At 37.8% G+C, this 19,948-nt stretch overlaps 1 protein-coding gene across 1 annotated transcript in view; it reads right to left on the bottom strand.

Annotated features, from left to right (window-relative positions):
* The window catches only part of ADAMTSL1 (ADAMTS like 1), a 505,479-nt gene that overhangs the window by 354,226 nt on the left and 131,305 nt on the right, over positions 1 to 19,948 (bottom strand). Inside the window, 1 exon segment of the mRNA XM_043486937.1 lies at positions 15,743 to 15,979. Within this exon segment, the coding sequence (XP_043342872.1) occupies positions 15,743 to 15,979 (237 nt within the window).

Raw genomic sequence — 19,948 nt, 5'->3', positions numbered from 1 at the left:
AACTAAACGAGTACACAAGGGCAATTGTAAACCTAAATGCTCACAGGACTAACGAGCCACCAGCTCTTGGCCACTGTGTGGTTGCTACAGCTTGCAGGTGCTGTGGGTTTTTACTTGGCATTTCTGTAGGAATGAAAGTGGTGTGCATTAAGTTTTCTAGAATGTTTATTGTTGGCAAAGTTTTCCACTTGTATTTTCTTTTATAGTACAACTATTTTTAAGCGAATGGGATGTTCTGTGATAATTTGACCATACAGGAGGAAAATTTAGCTGAGGGACCAAAATGCACTTAGTGATGGTGAAAGAGACTAACAAATGAGTAAATAATCCAACTCAAAAGAAAATACTTTAAACTCTTAAAGGTTCTTAAGAAACACACATATGAAAAGCATTTTCACTTAATATAAATTAAGCACTGGGTCTGGAGCTGGAAGACTTGGCTTCAAGTCTTCTTGACTCTGCCACTTGCAAGTTGGGAGACCTTGGGAAAATCATATGCCACGCACTCTGACACTTTGTGTCTTCAGAAATAGAATGCAGACTCAGTTGGTGACTGCCAAGGTTCTTTGCAAAGCCACTGTTTTGTGATTAGCTTTGCAAAAAAGATTCAACATATCTCCTCAAGTCTCTGAATTTGTTTTGGCCTCTGTGTGCTATCTACCATAGATAATTTCTTGCCTTTCTCTCTAGATTTTGCAGATTCTTACAGTGTTCTCTTGGATCACAAGGAGTTAGCCCAAAGCAATAATACTTTGTTCCTTCTTGATTTGAATTCCTTAGGGGCAGTCAAACCCAGAATGCGACAGAAAGGACAGGTGGGGTTTATTACATTAATCTTAGACACTTGGGTGGATTTTCCTGATGCTGGCAAGCAGCCCCTCCTAGGAATGTTTCAAGAGGGTCTATGGCAACCATGAGTATGACAAAATTTGGGTAAAGTTATGTTCATGGTTCAAAATCTGGAAGGTACCTGATTCTTTAAATTGTTTTTTATTAAGGATTTGACAAACAAAATAGCTACAACACTTTTAAAAAAGTATCCCTTTAGCTAACTTGATATAGGTTTGGAGCTATGTGAATCAGGTAAAGGATAATTACTTACTAATTGTGTTCAACATTTAGATTTAATCTTTAACATTTAAAAATAATTACATGCAGTGTCTTAAGACACTCAATTTCAAAAAGGCTTCCTCAATTCTACTTTTAAAGAAATTTAAAACATTTCTTTTAAACATAAGGCAGAGTTTCAAATCTTTCAAATTTCTGACATACTTAAACCTTGCATTTCAAGAGTTTGGGAAGATTAGCGTTTTATGGCCCCAAACTTGATAACCATATTAGTTATGCAAAGAGTTGGAGTAATTAGAGTTATGTCTGAAGATCATCTAATTTACTCATGGAATATACTGTAGGAGCAAACAATCTCCAGACCTGTTTTCTAATATACACTGGGGAAAGAAACTATATCGCACTGGAATCCTGATTGATATTTATGGCCTTTGGAAAGTTAGCATTTTGTGAGTTTAATCCTGGGAAGGATCTAATGACTTCAGCACTGAGAGCTCATCCAGAGAATCTGGTTGATATATGAAGGAAACCAACAGCTATCTTGATGGAGAAGGTTCTGGGTAGATCTGAGCCATCTTCTAAGCCATTGTAAATAAAGAGTAGATGGCACGAGGCCTCAGATTCTAAATTACTTCTAGCCTAGTATCATAAAACAAAAAATTGAGACTCACATAAATGGACTTTGTTTGACAGCCTGAAGGAAATGAGAACAAGGCTCAAATAAATTAAAAGATAAAAAAGCCATTTAGGATGAATAATTTACATGATTTAGAGAGGACTCAGTCATTAAGGGACAGCAATAGTCAACAGAGAGATTTATTGATTCGTTGATCATTCCATGCAACAGTCTTACATTGAATAACTCGATATAAAGAAACTGAAGATGAGTAAGTAGGATACAGTCTCTGCTGGTAAGGAGGTCTCAATCTTATGGGCTAGTTGGTTATGAAAACTCATACAAGACAAAGGAAATAAGATGAAAAACAGGTTCAAGAGAGGGGAGGGAGTATCAGCTCCCCTGTGGAATCTCACTGTGGGACTGTCAGTGTTGGTAAAGAGGGGACCTGAGGCTGCCAAGCCTTCCTACCTGCCCAGAACTCAATAACAGTGCTCCTTCCAAATGCTCCTCCTTTCAGCAACTAAACCAAAACAAAACCTGCTCCCACTGCATTTTGGACTTACAGCTGCACTCCTAGTGTTTAGCATAATGCCCAGCTAATGCTCAATCAATATTTACTGAATGAATGAAATTAACAGTACTTAATCTTCTCTAAGCATTATTTCCCTCCTCTTTAAAATGGTTAAAACATGACCACTTGTTCATGTGAGGATTAAAGGGGATAATATATGTTAAATGCTTACATAGCACAGTGCCTGGCACATACGTGTTCAATAAAAATTAGCTCATTATTATTACTAACATGGGTACTATTACCTCTATTTTTGATGAGATATGAGGCTTAATTAGTCTAATAAATTAGCCTGTGATTACACAGAAAGTAAATTTGGAAATCAGACTTCAAACTTCCATCTGCTTGAGTCCAAACTAAAGTTCCTCTTCTTGTCTCATGCTGCTGCTGATTATCATTATTTGGGTTTGAGCCTCATCACCCACAGACTGGAAGCTTCCTGAAGACGGGGATTATGACACATACTTTCATATTCCCCAAGAGCCTAATTCTGGACCACATGGCAGTCATATCTTAAAAACTGATTGAACTTCTCTGGACTTCAAATGTAAAATGGAATGATTCAACTGCAAGATTTCAAATTCCCTCAGTGAATGCAGTAGCAGAGTTAATACATAATGTAGCTAAATGAATAATGCTTTGCTGAAAATTTATTAAAGAAAGTAAAAGTGTTAGTTGCTCAGCTGTGTCCAACTCTTTGCAACCCATGGACAGTAGCCCATCAGGCTCCTCCATCCATGGAATTCTCCAGGAAAGAATACTGGAGTGGGTTGCCATGCCCTTCTCCAGGGGATCTTCCAAACCCAGGGATTGAACCCAGGTCTCCTGCATTGCAGGCAGATTCTTTACCAGCTGAGCCACCCTAGAAGTTTACTAAAGAAAAGACCTTCTCAAATCCAACCTTATTTCCCTAAAAAATTTTGAAAGATGTTCAACTTCCAGACTGATACCACTATCCATTCAGTTCAGTTCAGTTCAGTTCAGTCGCTCAGTCATGTCTGACTCTTTGAGACTCCATGGACTGCAGCATGCTAGGCTTCCCTATCCATCACCATCTCCTGGAATTTCCTCAAACACATGTCAATTGAGTCGGTGATGCCATCCAACCATCTCATCCTCTGTCACCCCCTTCTCCTCATGTCTTCAATCTTTCCCAGCATCAGAGTCTTTTCCAGTGAGTCAGTTCTTTGCATCAGGTGACCAAAGTGTTGGAGTTTCAGCTTCAGCATCAGTCCTTCCAATGAATACTCAGGACTGATCGCCTTTAGGATGGACTGGTTGGATCTCCTTCGAGTCCAAGGGACTCTCAAAAGTCTTCTCCAACACTAGAGTTCAAAAGCATCGATTCTTCGGCACTCAGCTTTCTTTATAGTCCAACTCTCACATCCATACGTGACTACTGGAAAAACCATAGCTTTGACTAGATGGATCTTTGTCAGCAAAGTAATTCATTACTTTCATTTAGCATATATTTATTAACAATATATTCTTTGTTGGTTTCCAAAGCAGTTTTACTACCTAGGAATACTTAGGATTCTAAATGGCTTCTTAGAACAGTAATAAATGAAGAGGAGACCCACCCAGACTAATAGGTGAGTTTATTAACTCTGTCAAAGAGCAAGATCACTCACTTGCAGCTAACATAGCCTTTAGATTTATAGTGTATAGATTTCTGAATCTTTGAACATTTGAAAAATATTTCTTTGAGATGTAATTCTCATACTCTAAAATCCACCCATTTAAAGTATAAAATTCAATGGCTTTAATAAATTCATAAATTGTGAAAACATCACTAAAATTTGTTTAGATTATTTTCATCACTCCCAAAAGAAACCCTGAACCATCAGCAGTCACCCCCTATTATACTCTAAGTTCCAGCTCTAGGCAACCACTAATGCACTTTTTTTACATATTTTATTATTGCATTTATATGGAATGTCTTGCCTATTCTCACATTCCATATATACGGGATAACAGAATATGGAATATTTTACAACTGGGTTTTCTCACTTAGCATGTTTTGAAGGTTCATTTATGTTATAATATGTATCAGTATTTCATGAATTTTTATTGTGGAATAATATTCTGTAGTATGATTAGACCACATTTCATTTATCCATTCACCAGTTAATAGGTTGTTTCTGCTTTTTGGCTATTATGAATGCTGTTGCTATAAACATCTGAGAACAGGTTTTTTTTTTTTTTTGGTGGGTATATGCCTAGGAGTGGAATTGCTGGTTCCCATGGTAACTCTGCTTAACATTTTAAGGAACTGCCAGGCTGCCTTCCAAAGCAGCTGCATGATTCTGCACCACATTTCAAGAGTCAACCCGCACAGAAAGAGAATGTCTAGTCAATGTGAGTGTTGTGATTATCTTCGTGGAATCTTCTCATAGGTAATAAAGTGATTCTCCAAAGTTAGAAATAGCACATGAGGGAAAACTAGGGCACAGTTTTTCTTCAGCTACCATTGCTGCAGAAAGCTGAGGCCATGGGCTCCTTGAGGGGAGGGCTTGAGTTCCATTCACTGCTATGTACCCCAGGGCATAGCCTAATGACCAACAATAATCATTAGATATTTATTGAATGAATAAACAACTTTAAAAAGTGCTACGTGGTTAAGGATAAATTTTGCCCAAAGAGTCTGATTTTTGCTCTTGGCTTCTGGGAGGCACTTTCTAAGCTCTTGTCATTTCCTGACCAATAAGATGTCTCTGCTTGTCTGGGGCCTTGGGCCATGCCAGAGAGTCCAGGCTAGCAGTGTGATTTATGATGAGGGCTTTGGGCCACGTGGTATCAACTCAGTCTCCAGAGGGGCTCCAGATGAAAGAGCTCCATGCGTGAGGTCAACCAAGTCTATGTGATGGAGCTTCAATAAAACCTATGGATACCAAGGCTTGGGGGAGTTCCCTGGTTGTCAATAGCCCATGCGTATTGTCACACACTGCTACTGGGAGAAGTAAGTGCCACTCACAGCACTCTTCCAGGAAAGGACAAGTAGAAGGTCTGCACTTGAAACCTTCTGGACCCTGCTCTGTGCACCTCTTCCCTTGGCTGATTTTAATCAGTATCCATTGGCTGTAATAAACTGTAACTGAGTATAACATCTTTTAGTGAGTTATATAAATCCTCCTAGCAAATTATCTAACCTGAGAGTAGTCTTGAGGAGCCTCAACTTGAAGTTAGGGTTAGAAGTGAGGGTAATAAGTAGAAACCCAAACTTTGTAGTTACTAACAGTGCTGAAACACTATTAAAGATGATTTGGTAAAATCTAGTACACATATATATGGAATTTAGAAAGATGGTAATGATAACCCTATATGCAAAACAGAAAAAGAGACACAGATGTACAGAATAGAATTTTGGACTTGGTGGGAGTAGGCAAGGGTGGCATGTTTAGAGAGAACAGCATCGAAACATGTATATTATCTAGGGTAAAACAGATCACCAGCCCAGGCTGGATGCATGAGACAAGTGCTCGGGCCTGGTGCACTGGGAAGACCCAGAGGAATCGGGTGGAGAGGGAGGTTGGGGGGGGATCAGGATGGGGAATATATGTAAATCCATGGCTGATTCATGTCAATGTATGACAAAAACCACTACAATATTGTAAAGTAATTAGCCTCCAACTAATAAAAATAAATGAAAAAAAAATTTAGTATGTTTAGCATTTCTACAAACAAGTGGCCTAAAGAATCATTCATGAGACAAGGTATTACAGGATGAATACAAACTCATACCCCGATCAACAAAGTGGCTCAGATGGTGAAAAATCTGTCTGCAATGCAGGAAACTTGGGTTTGAGACCTGGGTCAAGAAGATCCCCTGGAGAAAGGAATGTCTATCCACTCCAGTATTCTTGCCTGGGGAATTCCATGGACAGAGGAGCCTGGTGGGCTACAGTCATGGGGCCACAAGGAGTGGGAGATGACTAAGCGAACTCACACCTCCACCAGGGCATACTGATACTCTGCTTCATTATTAGAATATCTTCTCAGAGGAAAGGGTAACATATAATAGAAATAATAGGATTCAAGTGATAGCTTTGCCTTTTTCTAGTTGTATGACCTTCTACGAGCCTCAATTTCCTCATTTATAAAATGGAAATAATAAAGGTATTATAAATAAATAATAAAGATACCCCCTCAAATTGGCACAAGAAGCACATGCAATATGATGCACTCCATGAACTACATAGCATGAAAAGTGATAAAAGTTGAAAGCTTTTTTGAAGTAATTAGATTCACTCTGCCTTCATCAACTTCACTGAATCTCTTTGGGAAAACAAAATCAATGATTCTATTTTTCCCAGTCCACACTGAATTTCAAGACAAAACTGAGATGGATAAAACTTTCAAAAATTTTTAAAGAAAGCTATGCAAAGAAGGATTTCCCACCTAAGAAGCTGAATATATCAAGATGAAAAAAATTTCTGATACAGCAAAGAAACTATTTCTATGAGTTCAGATGATATATGAATAAAGAGCCCAACTGGGGTGGCAGGTAGGAGATATAATGAGAAGAATGAAACCCAATGGAGTGTCACTTTCCCTGTCTCCTGCTGCTGCTGCTAAGTCACTTCAGTCGTGTCCGACTCTGTGCAACCCCGTAGATGGCAGCCCACCAGGCTCATCTGTCCCTGGGATTCTTCAGGCAAGAATACTGGAGTGGGTTGCCATTTCCTTCTCCAATGCATGCATGCATGCTAAGTCGATTCAGTTGTGTCTAACTCTGTGCAACCCTATGGACAGTAGCCCACCAGGCTCCTCTGTCCATTGGATTCTCCAGGCGAGAATACTGGAGTGGGTTGCCATTTCCTCCTCCTCCCTGTCTCTTACCTGTTCAAATACAGAAGAGAACTCAAGGAACTTCAAAATACTATACACTGTACACTTCAGTTTTTCCTAAAAGTGACAGACACTTAGGTTGACTTGTTATCTAACAGGCATGTGGTCACAGAAAAGATTACCCTGACAAATTTTTAAACATATATAAACAGGACTGTGATCATACAAACTTGGAAATACAAGTGTCCATCACAATTAAGAAGACAGAGTTAAGAGGGAGGAAGAAAGGACAGGAATTCACTGAGTGACCATCACATGGTGGACAGCACGTTGCACATATTATATCATCTCCTTATCTCTGCCCCAAACCAACCCCTTGCCTTTCTCCTATGTTCTACCCTAATAAACAGCAGCACCATATGTTGCTTAAACTACAAACTAGAAATCGAGCATCATCTTCAGCTCTCAATTTTTCTCTCCTATTATATTTCACCAGTCACCAAGTCCAAATGAATCTGTCTCCTGATTTGTTTTAAAATCTCTTCTTTTAATCCAACTAATTTGGAGCCTGTTCTAATCCACTGCCCTCTGTGCAAATAGAGTACTCTTTCTAAAATACACATCTCACCTTATTTTCCATTTGCACTGGCACTCCTTCCCTGGCACTCCTTGGCTCTTAGTATTATACAGTACTATAGGTTATTTAGCTCTTCATGACATAGATCCTGATGTCCAGCCCTTTATTTCTTCAATTCTAGGTGCTAGTTAGGTGTTTCCAGCTACCTCTTCCTCTGAGCATTTCTTGATTCCATGTTTGGTCAAATATCCCTTTGATTTATCACAGTCTAAATTTCTCCCACTGTGGCTCTTACAAACTATTCAAATTATGTGTGTGTGTGTGTGTGTGTGTATAGACATGCATGTATATGAATATATGTATATACACATTTGTACTATGTAAAAATAAACAAGAATGCATGCTATTGCAGATTGTATTGTGTCCCCAGGGAAAGATGTGTTGAAATTATAACCCTCAGTGCCTGTGAGTGTGATCTTATTTGGAAATAGTGCCTTGGCAGATGTAATTAAGTTAAAATGAGGTCATACTCAATTAGAATGGGCCCTAATCCAATATCACTGATGTCCTTATAAGAAGAGAAAACAAAGACATGGGGAGGAAAGTGCTATGTAAAGACAGAGACACACAGACGCAGAAGGGAGATGGCCTTGTGAAGATACAGACAGAGACCGACAGCCACCATTAGAAGTTAGGAAGAGGCAAAGATAGATTCTACCCAAAGCCTCAGAGGAAGTAGTGCTCCGTACTTCTAGCCTCCAGAATTGTGGGAGAATGAATGTCTATTTTTTCGAGCCACCCAGTTAAAGAAAGCTGCCATGTAAAGAAATTTGGGCTTTCTTCTTCTTGAAGGTGATTGATAGAATGCAATTGGAATGTTTCCAGCAGACAAGAAATGAAGTTAAATCTGTATTTTAGAAAGAACACTCCTGTTTTCACTATAAACTCCTGTTCAGTTAGGAGAATACAATATAGGGTAATTGTACACTTTCCTGTCCACTTGGTTCATCTCCCCTCTGAGTGTCAGTTCTTTGAGGGTGGGGACTGTGTTTTTTCCCTGTCCATTCCTGTATTTCCAGGATGTAGCACACTGCTAGTTCCTAAGTAAATATTTGTTAAATAAACAAACGAACTGAATTTTTCACAAGAACCCTAGAAGATACCATTCCTGAGAGATGATATTTAATGCTGTAACCTCAGCACCCACCAGACTGTTAGGAGAACAGATATATAATGATCAGAAATTAATTTCTTAAAAGTCAACTAGTAGGTAATAAATAGTTCAACTTTACTGTGTCACGCAAAGGGGAAAAAAAGAGAAGTGGTGCATTAAATCTCTGAAGCAATGCCATGCTTCCATGTGGAATTAGGTTACAAAACAGAAGGAAAACCAGCCAAGTCCAGGTTTCTGACATCACCACCTTTAGAATAACTGGTAGACATTTGATACTAGTGACTTAGGTCACAGACAGAGATGGAGAAATAATCATTCCATTCAATTCATTTCCAACTACTCACCACAGGAATTATTAAAAATGGAAAGAACTTCTTTGTTAGAACTATGGTTTATTTTTATGTCACCATAGTATAGACATCAAAACTCCATGATCCAAGTTATTGCTTATTTCTTTATTGTATTATTCATTTTACAACAACATTATATAAGGTATTACTTGAAAGGAATTCTCCTTTTCCTTTATGAAAGGCCTTGTTTTCTGAAAGAGCACTGTGCAGTATTATAAATATGCACATTCATTACAAAAGAGCTGGCTTATAATCACACTTTGTCTTTTGATATATGTAGATTAGACATCAACTGATGAATTTCATTAATTATGAAAATAAAATGCACTCTTCTGAATTTGACTTCAAAATAACCTCGAAATTACTTCTAACAGCAGCACATGTTCTATCTGTAAATTTATGCTACTCTTTTTTTATATGTAAAACAGAAACTGGCTTTGTGCTTTATAACAAATATAAATGGGGTAATTTGGATAATGAAAATAAATGAATAACAGCAGCACTAATAGAGCTGATCCTATTTGTGATGGCTCATTAACTCTGTACAGGACGCAATTCACTGCCCTGGATCAGGAGTTGATAATGGTGCAATGTGGAGCTATTAGCAAAAGACGGTCGCAATAGGAAATTAACAGAAGGTCTGTTCATTCGCTGGGAAGTTAGGATCCCTTTCAGTATTATAACCACATTAAACCATGTGCTCAAAAAGGCCATAAAGAGGAAAAAGTCAAAGACAGAAACAACTTGAGTACTACTCCTACCAAAAGCTAGTACTGATCAAGCTCACAGTAAGCACTTTAATGCATTTGATCACATAATCCTCATGTCGCTCCTATCAGGCAGTTCCAGATATTAGCCTCATCTTGCAGATAAGAAAATTGAGGCTCAAGAACTTGCTCAAAGTCATACATGAATGGGTGGTGGAGCTTAGATTCAAACCCAGGCAGTACAACTTCAGAGCACTTGCTCTTAACTCTTCATAGATGACAACTGCCTTCTTGGCTCTGCCTCATCTCCAACTTCATCTAGTTCAGAGAGATAATAAGCAAACAGAAATCCCGGTGTTTCTCAGTCCAAGATGCAAGGTGGGGAGAGACACCAACATGACCACTCCTACTGCAGAAAATGCTCAGATTCTAGGGGGGATGGAAAGGGGAGCATGTGGTTTGAAAAGAGATTCACCAAACCGATTGTTTTCTTGTGTAAATGACGGAATTAAAGCTGGACAAGGTTTTGGCCAGTGGGAGAGGCTGAAGAAATAACACAGAAGGCATAATTTAAAAATGCTGATAAACAGTCATATTCCATGACCTCTAGCCTGCCATTAAGTAGCTGGTAGTTCCTGGGAAAATCATATAACCCCGTGCAGCAGTATTTCTCAGGGCTGGGCAAGATAATCTCAAAAGGCAGTGCTTTCCAAATGCTGGGCTGTGAGGCACTGTTAGTAGCAATTTCTGTGCTCTGGATAAAGGATAAAAAATAAGTACAGGGTAGTAAATTTCTCATAAGGCAGACTAAATTTAAAGGATCATCCTTCATTCTGAAAGCAAGTTCTTATTGCTTTCTTGTTATTAAAATTTCATTTATGAAATGATGATGGTGATAGTACATTATAGAAGGTCTCCTTTTCTTCTTGAATGTTCTTAGCAGAATAAGAAGTAAGTTACTTTATCTCATTCTATAAACTTTTTTTGAATTGTTACAAGGTTCTGAAGTTCCACACAGGGAACCGCTACTTTAATACATTTTGCAAAATGTTCAGGGTATTTCACTTTGTCATAGCATTTGGCAGTTTATTAAGCATTTTCACATCGACTATCTCACGGCTCTACAGTCTGTGAGACAATCTTATTTTCCAGAGTAAAAACAGAATTTAGGAAGGGTAAGCAACATGATCAACATTACACAGACAGATCATTAAAGAAAATTCAGATTCTAATCTGTGTCTTTTGACTTTAAATCCTGTCTGCTCTTAAGTGATTCATAAATCTGGCCAAACAACTAGGGTCATAAGGGGAATGTTTTAAAAACATCAAATGGATAAATCTGAATTTGTGGAGGATAGAGCCTAAGAGTTGCATCTTTTAAGAGCTCTCCAAGTGATTCTGGAAGGCAGTCAGTCAGGTTTGGGGACCAGTACTGAACATAATACTGCCACTGTCTACTCAGTTTTATCAGGAGTAACAGGGGCTTAAGAGTCAGAGCTGGGTATTTCTGATTGAGTCCTATCACCTACCTGAGCCTCGTCCTTCATCTGTGAAAAGAGAAAAATGTCATCTAATATGCAGAGCTGTAAAATACATGAAAAGTGCCTAGATGTGGTAGTTACTAAAAATGGCAGATATTTTATTATTATGATTAATATTTATATTACTATGCTATTAGAATGAATATACTGCCTGATACGATGCTTGATAGTACTGAGTAAGTCTAAGGTATTTCTTATAAGGAGCGATGATTCTAACATTTTCCTGAAGCAAATTCACTACAAGTATGGAAAACCTCCTCATTTATGACTTTTGGAACTCCTGGCAGGTCCCAGTTCCCTCCTCTGTGAACAGTAATATCTGTAAATTGCTTTTGTCTCTTGAAGTCTAAATCGCCACAATTTTATTTGAGTGAAAGTCTCAAATGGTTTGGAGGAAGTGGATTTTTGTTGAGTATTCGACAGGCATAACTGGAATAACTGGTATTTAAAAGTGAAAAATCTCTTAGTTATGCTGCTATTTTCTATCATGGTAAGATGATCTCCAATGCTAGATATTTGCTTCTGTGGAGTTTATAATTCATATCTGAATTATAAAAATCAAAATAGCATCAAAAATATTTGAATCAGCTTACCAAAAAAAAAAAAGAAAAAAGAAAAAAGTGATAATAAAAGACTTTCCTGTGGCCCAATGGTTAAGAATCCATCTGCCAATGCAAGGGACACAGGTTTGATCCCTGGTCTGGGAAGTAAGAACCCATATGTCACGGGGCAACTAAACCCATGTGCCACAACTATTGAACCCACGCACTCTAGAAACCAGTGCTCTGCAACAAGAGAAGTCCCATTGCTGTGAGACGCCTGTGCACCGCAACTAGAGAACAGCCTCCACTTGCTGCAACCAGAGAAAGCCCAAGCAACAGTGAAGAGCCGGTGTGGCCAAAAAATAAAAAAAATGATAATAAGACAACAATGAGGTCAGAGATAGAGCTGAGAATTCCCAATAAACGGGGTAAAAATGGAGGAGAATGGAATATGGGGCAGAGGAGATGAATTTTTCAGGAAACCAGGAGCAGCTCTTTATAAAAACTGCGTATTTCAGTAAGCATTAAGATTTTTGACAGTGTTTTAAAAATTATGAAAATTTTTTTTCTGAATGTTTCTTACCACAAATCACAAATACTAATCACCAATATACAGCTACAGCCTGAATAAAGGAATTTTTTCTAAGTAGAATAGAATTTATGTATGTCCACTCTTTATAGGAAGCAGTGAGGGCTTTTCTTTTGGTGACTAATTTCACTCTTCTTCTGAAAGAGTATATACTGCATTTAAGTATTCCATCTTTATTCCTCTATCATCATTTTTTCTTTGGGTAGATAAACAATTATTTCATCATTTTGATAATGTCGTGTGTGTGTTAATTGCTCAGTTGTGTCTGACTCTATGCGACTGAATGGACTTCTCTGTCCATGGGAATTCCCAGGCAAAAATACTGGAGTGCATTGCCATTCCCTTCTCCACGGGTCTTCCCCACCAAAGGATAATGTTACAATTTTTATCTGCAAAGTTATGCACATTTTTAGGATTGTTAACCATTTGGGAAAGCTTCTATCATATTCCTCTCTTATTGTTGTCTCTTTCTATTTCTTCCCTCCTTTTTATAAAACCCAAGTAGGTTTTAATCATGAAAACACAGGCTACTATGGTAATGGTAACAAGGATCCAAAATGATATCCCTTATAAATTCATAATAAAAGTGGTAGTTTTTGATTCCCTGAGCATGATTAATTTGATGTATTTCTTTTTGTTTTTAAAAAACTATTCCCTTGCTCTTGTCATAGTCAAAATGAAAATGTCCTGGTTTTAGGCATTGTTTCCCTTCTGTTCCTGCTGTCACTGGCCTGGTCCAGGCTCATGCTTTTCTTCATCTTGGCTGCTCTAAGAGTCTCTTTTTCAAGCTGGTCTCCTTACCTCAAGGCTCCTGTAAGTGGTCCACTTTGAGCATCCTATAACTGTAGCTATACTCAACTTTCTAAAAAGAGCTTGGATTGTCTATTTTCCACCAAAACTCTTTCTTGGCCACCCACTGTTGCCCATAATCCTGTCTAACATTCAAGCCAACATGATTTACTCCCCAAATACCTCTCTCTCTCCTTACTGTATAGCTGGGGATATTCTGCTACTTGCTAGTGCCTAGATATAATCTGAACTTTACCATCTCCTTTACCCTACTATTGCCTCTAACAAGACAAGTAAATAATAATAACTGATTATAATTTCCATGTATAAGCCACCATTCTTTTCAGATATTCTGTAATTTACATTTGCCTCCAAATCTAACAGGTCATACTTTTAAGAATCTAAGTTGGGGAGGCATATTTACTGTTGCTTCATTTGCCAACATACATGAAGCCAGTTGGCAGGATTAATCTGGAAAGCAAGAGGCTCTGCTGAATTCCTATGCAACAAAAACAAATGAAACCGAATTTGCCAGGCTATCTTGTTTATTTTGGTTCATTCATCAGTGTAATATAGGACATACAACTTTGGAATAGATATAAAGGGGCCTGAAAATTCTGCCATGACCAAGCATATAACTTGCAGAAAATCACACAAACTTTCTGATCCCTCATTTTTTCTCATTGACAAAATGGAAAACTGTCTTGTTTTGTTCAAACAGTATACACACAAAAGAAATTATTATTAGTTACCATTCCCAACAACACAGTCTCTTTCCTGTATCTATTTGGTTTACAATTCTGTCATTCCCAAAGCTTTTGCAACTTTCGTAACTCCATCTCAATAGAAACTGAGAGTCTTAGAGCAAGAAACTAACACCAAATATCACAAATGATATTTAAATATACCGCTTTTTAGGTTGTTGATTAGATCACCTCTTGGGTTTTTCCCAGCTTTAAAGCAGTAAGATTCTATATTTAAATTCATAGCTGAAATTCACATGAAACCTTCAGATATGTAAATACCACTCTATCTTGTTACCTAAGAAGTGCTTGGACTTGCCAAAATTTCCCTGCCTTATCATTCCAGACCTCATGAAGGCTTAATATGTCTGTGTCCCTCTCATATACACAGAACCTCGTAGGGCATCTCATATCTCTTGTCATTTGCACTACAGTTACTTCTTTTACGTCTGAATAGTTAGGTTTTAAAGAAACGTGAATTTGAAACAACAAATTACTGAAACACATTTTAAGTTTATTCCTAAATTGCTAATTGTGATATCTGAAATTCTGAAGACATAAAAATTTCAAACAATGTCTTCTTGGAAGAGGCAAAGATTCTCAAAATGTCTATTTTGTGAAATATAACATTATGTGGTGAAGTATAGCACAGGGGACACTGGAGCAATTGCTTGTTCCTGAAACTTGGCTTGTCATCCTACTCCAAAACATAGACTTTGAAATCAAGACAGCAAACGTACTAACTCTCCCTCATCTTACTAACTCCCCACTAAAGTCGTTGAAGTTTAAGTTGCTAAGTCATGTCCGACTCTTCGCGGCCCCATGGACTGTAGTCTGCCAGGCTCCTCTGTCCATGGAATTCTCCAGGCAAGAATACTGGAGTGGGTTGTCATTTCCTTCTCCAGGGGATCTTCCCAACCCAGAGACTGATTCTGTGTCTCCTGCATTTTTTACTGCTGAGCCTCCAGATAAGTGCCTCCCCCTCCTCCTCCACTAAAGTAGACATTGATAAATTTACACCAAAAATCAAATCTCTTTGCTATCTCCATTTAAAAGATTTTTCTGGCTGAAATTTTGACCTGAAAGTTGGCACTGGCATGCCTTTTCCTACAGTTGTCTAAATTTTCAATAAAATTGTAGTCATGATAAAGAAACAACAAATTCTCCTACAGTATACTTGGACATTTTAGAAGAAATCTTACCTGAGAAACTCTGAAGCTACAAATAAATGAAAGTTGATGCCTCCAAATACAAATATACATACACGCACATGCGTGCGCATGCGCACGCACACACACACACACCATTATTTCAGGAACAACCAAAGTAGAGGTAATTTCAAAATCTAGTACAAACGTGATACACAATATTGAAGTTGTTTTTTTTTTTTTGAAGTTTTATTCTACTATATTCAAGTGAGACATCAGGAAAGAAAGAAAAACTCTAGCCCACTTTTCCTTAATATAAAATAAAGCTCTTATAGTTTTAACTGATGTTGAACCTCAATTTTCCAATGGGTCATCACTTATCAATGCTAGAAAACGTTAATTCAGATAGCTAGAAATGCTAGAAATTCAGATAGCTTATCAATGCTAGAAAACGTTTATTCAGATAGCAGGACTACACAAAAGCTATTGACACAAATCCCTCCAGAAAAATAGAATGCAAAGAAGCTGGCACTTACTTGGCACAAACCACTGATGCACATATCCAAAGATTCTGTGTAGCAACGAGTCCCATCTAAGACTTTAGGTGCAAGTTCAACAACCAGGGCTGTTCCTTTGGCCTGACACTTGAGGGAACATGGGTTGTCAGGGTCATTAGACACAGGAAGCCATTCATAAAACTGGCCATGGTATTTGACATCATTATGAGCTGAGCACTGCTGTGCTCTGAAATCACCTGCTTCTGGTGGACAGTCCTGGAGAAGAAAAAGAAGGGTGGGAGAAGCATAGGTTAAAAGAAAAGCCTCAAACAGAAACCTAGAGCAGCAGAATGCTCCAAGTCATAGGAAACAAAGTAAATGTTCTATCACTACAGATGGATCCTCCCATAGCATCTGAAAGGTCATATGATTATTTGGCTCTCAAAATGTAGAAATTTGAGAAAGTCATCAGCTTGAAATACATTTTCCGATAGAAGTAAAATGGAAAAGAAACCAGCTTGAAATAGATCTGATGGATACTAGCCCACCAGGCTCCAATGTCCATGGGATTTTCCAGGCAAGAATACTGAAGTGGGCTGTCATTTCCTACTCCTGGGGATCTTCCTGACCCAGGGATCAAATCTGTGTCTTCTGCATTGCAGATAGATACTTTACCAGAGCCAACACCTGATTACTTCATTATCCTTCTTTTTTTCTTTTATTTTTTAAATTTTTATTTATTTATTTATTTATTTTTGGTCATACATTGATATGAATCAGCCATAGATTTACACGTATTCCCCATCCCGATCCCCCCTCCCACCTCCCTCTCCACCCGATTCCTCTGGGTCTTGCCAGTGCACCAGGTCTGAGCACTTGTCTCATGCATCCCACCTGGGCTGGTGATCTGTTTCACCATAAATAGTATACATGCTGTTCTTTTGAAATATCCCACCCTCACCTTCTCCCACAGAGTTCAAAAGTCTGTTCTGTATTTCTGTGTCTCTTTTTCCGTTTTGCATATAGGGTTATCGTTACCATCTTTCTAAATTCCATATATATGTGTTAGTATGCTGTAATGTTCTTTATCTTTCTGGCTTACTTCACTCTGTATAATGGGCTCCAGTTTCATCCATCTCATTAGGACTGATTCAAATGAATTCTTTTTAACGGCTGAGTAATATTCCATGGTGTATATGTACCACAGCTTCCTTATCCATTCATCTGCTGATGGGCATCTAGGTTGCTTCCATGTCCTGGCTATTATAAACAGTGCTGCGATGAACATTGGGGTGCACGTGTCTCTTTCAGATCTGGTTTCCTCAGTGTGTATGCCCAGAAGTGGGATTGCTGGGTCATATGGCAGTTCTATTTCCAGTTTTTAAAGAAATCTCCACTCTGTTTTCCATAGCGGCTGTACTAGTTTGCATTCCACCAACAGTGTAAGAGGGTTCCCTTTTCTCCACACCCTCTCCAGCATTTATTGCTTGTAGACTTTTGGATAGCAGCCATCCTGACTGGCGTGTAATGGTACCTCATTGTGGTTTTGATTTGCATTTCTCTGATAATGAGTGATGTTGGCATCTTTTCATGTGTTTGTTAGCCATCTGTATGTCTTCTTTGGAGAAATGTCTGTTTAGTTCTTTGGCCCATTTTTTGATTGGGTCATTTATTTTTCTGGAATTGAGCTGCAGGAGTTGCTTGTATATTTTTGAGATTAATCCTTTGTCTGTTTCTTCATTTGCTATTATTTTCTCCCATCTGAGGGCTGTCTTTTCACCTTACTTATAGTTTCCTTTGTAGTGCAAAAGCTTTTAAGTTTCATTAGGTCCCATTTGTTTATTTTTGCTTTTATTTCCAATATTCTGGGAGGTGGGTCATAGAGGATCTTGCTGTGATTTATGTCGGAGAGTGTTTTGCCTATGTTCTCCTCTAGGAGTTTTATAGTTTCTGGTCTTACATTTAGATCTTTAATCCATTTTGAGTTTATTTTTGTGTATGGTGTTAGAAAGTGTTCTAGTTTCATTCTTTTACAAGTGGTTGACCAGTTTTCCCAGCACCACTTGTTAAAGAGGTTGTCTTTTTTCCATTGTATATCCTTGCCTCCTTTGTCAAAGATAAGGTGTCCATAGGTTCGTGGATTTATCTCTGGGCTTTCTATTCTGTTCCATTGATCTATATTTCTGTCTTTGTGCCAGTACCATACTGTCTTGATGACTGTGGCTTTATAGTAGAGTCTGAAGTCAGGCAGGTTGATTCCTCCAGTTCCATTCTTCTTTCTCAAGATTACTTTGGCTATTCGAGGTTTTTTGTATTTCCATACAAATTGTGAAATTCTTTGTCTAGTTCTGTGAAAAATACCGTTGGTAGCTTGATAGGGATTGCATTGAATCTATAGATTGCTTTGGGTAGAATAGCCATTTTGACAATATTGATTCTTCCAATCCATGAACACAGTATGTTTCTCCATCTGTTTGTGTCCTCTTTGATTTCTTTCATCAGTGTTTTATAGTTTTCTATGTATAGGTCTTTTGTTTCTTTAGGTAGATATACTCCTAAGTATTTTATTCTTTTTGTTGCAATGGTGAATGGTATTGTTTCCTTAATTTCTCTTTCTGTTTTTCTCATTGTTAGTGTATAGGAATGCAAGGGATTTCTGTGTGTTAATTTTATATCCTGCAACTTTACTATATTCATTGATTAGCTCTAGTAATTTTCTGGTAGAGTCTTTAGGGTTTTCTATGTAGAGGATCATGTCATCTGCAAACAGTGAGAGTTTCACTTCTTCTTTTCCTATCTGGATTCCTTTTACTTCTTTTTCTGCTCTGATTGCTGTGGCCAAAACTTCCAACACTATGTTGAATAGTAGTGGTGAGAGTGGGCACCCTTGTCTTGTTCCTGATTTCAGGGGAAATGCTTTCAATTTTTCACCATTGAGGGTGATGCTTGCTGTGGGTTTGTCATATATAGCTTTTATTATGTTGAGGTATGTTCCTTCTATTCCTGCTTTTTGGAGAGTTTTAATCATAAATGAGTGTTGAATTTTGTCAAAGGCTTTCTCTGCATCTATTGAGATAATCATATGGTTTTTATCTTTCAATTTGTTAATGTGGTGTATTACATTGATTGATTTGCGGATATTAAAGAATCCTTGCATTCCTGGGATAAAGCCCACTTGGTCATGGTGTATGATTTTTTTAATATGTTGTTGGATTCTGTTTGCTAGAATTTTGTTAAGGATTTTTGCATCTATGTTCATCAGTGATATTGGCCTGTAGTTTTCTTTTTTTGTGGCATCTTTGTCTGGTTTTGGAATTAGGGTGATGGTGGCCTCATAGAATGAGTTTGGAAGTTTACCTTCTTCTGCAATTTTCTGGAAGAGTTTGAGTAAGATAGGTGTTAGCTCTTCTCTAAATTTTTGGTAGAATTCAGCTGTGAAGCCATCTGGTCCTGGGCTTTTGTTTGCTGGAAGATTTTGATTACAGTTTTTCGATTTCCTTGCCTGTGATGGGTCTGTTAAGATCTTCTATTTCTTCCTGGTTCAGTTTTGGAAAGTTATACTTTTCTAAGAATTTGTCCATTTCATCCAAGTTGTCCATTTTATTGGCATAGAGCTGCTGGTAGTAGTCTCTTATGATCCTTTGTATTTCAGTGTTGTCTGTTGTGATCTCTCCATTTTCATTTCTAATTTTGTTAATTTGGTTCTTCTCTCTTTGTTTCTTAATGAGTCTTGCTAATGGCTTGTCAATTTTGTTTATTTTTTCAAAAAACCAGCTTTTAGCTTTGTTGATTTTTGCTATGGTCTCTTTAGTTTCTTTTGCATTTATTTCTGCCCTGATTTTTAAGATTTCTTTCCTTCTGCTAACCCTGGGGTTCTTCATTTCTTCCTTCTCTAATTGCTTTAGGTGTAGAGTTAGGTTATTTATTTGGCTTTTTTCTTGTTTCTTGATGTAAGCCTGTAATGCTATGAACCTTCCCCTTAGCACTGCTTTTACAGTGTCCCATAGGTTTTGGGTTGTTGTGTTTTCATTTTCATTCATTTCTATACATATTTTGATTTCTTTTTTGATTTCTTCTATGATTTGTTGGTTATTCAGAAGCGTGTTATTTAGCCTCCATATGTTTGAATTTTTAACAATTTTTTTCCTGTAATTGAGATCTAATCTTACTGCACTGTGGTCAGAAAAGATGACTGGAATGATTTCAATTTTTTTTGAATTTCCAAGACCAGATTTTATGGCCCAG

The sequence above is a fragment of the Cervus canadensis genome, chromosome 14 (assembly GCF_019320065.1).
Source record: "Cervus canadensis isolate Bull #8, Minnesota chromosome 14, ASM1932006v1, whole genome shotgun sequence".
NCBI lineage: Eukaryota > Metazoa > Chordata > Mammalia > Artiodactyla > Cervidae > Cervus > Cervus canadensis.
Note: the sequence above shows the minus strand (reverse complement) of the source record. Positions and strands in the feature narration are given on the sequence as shown.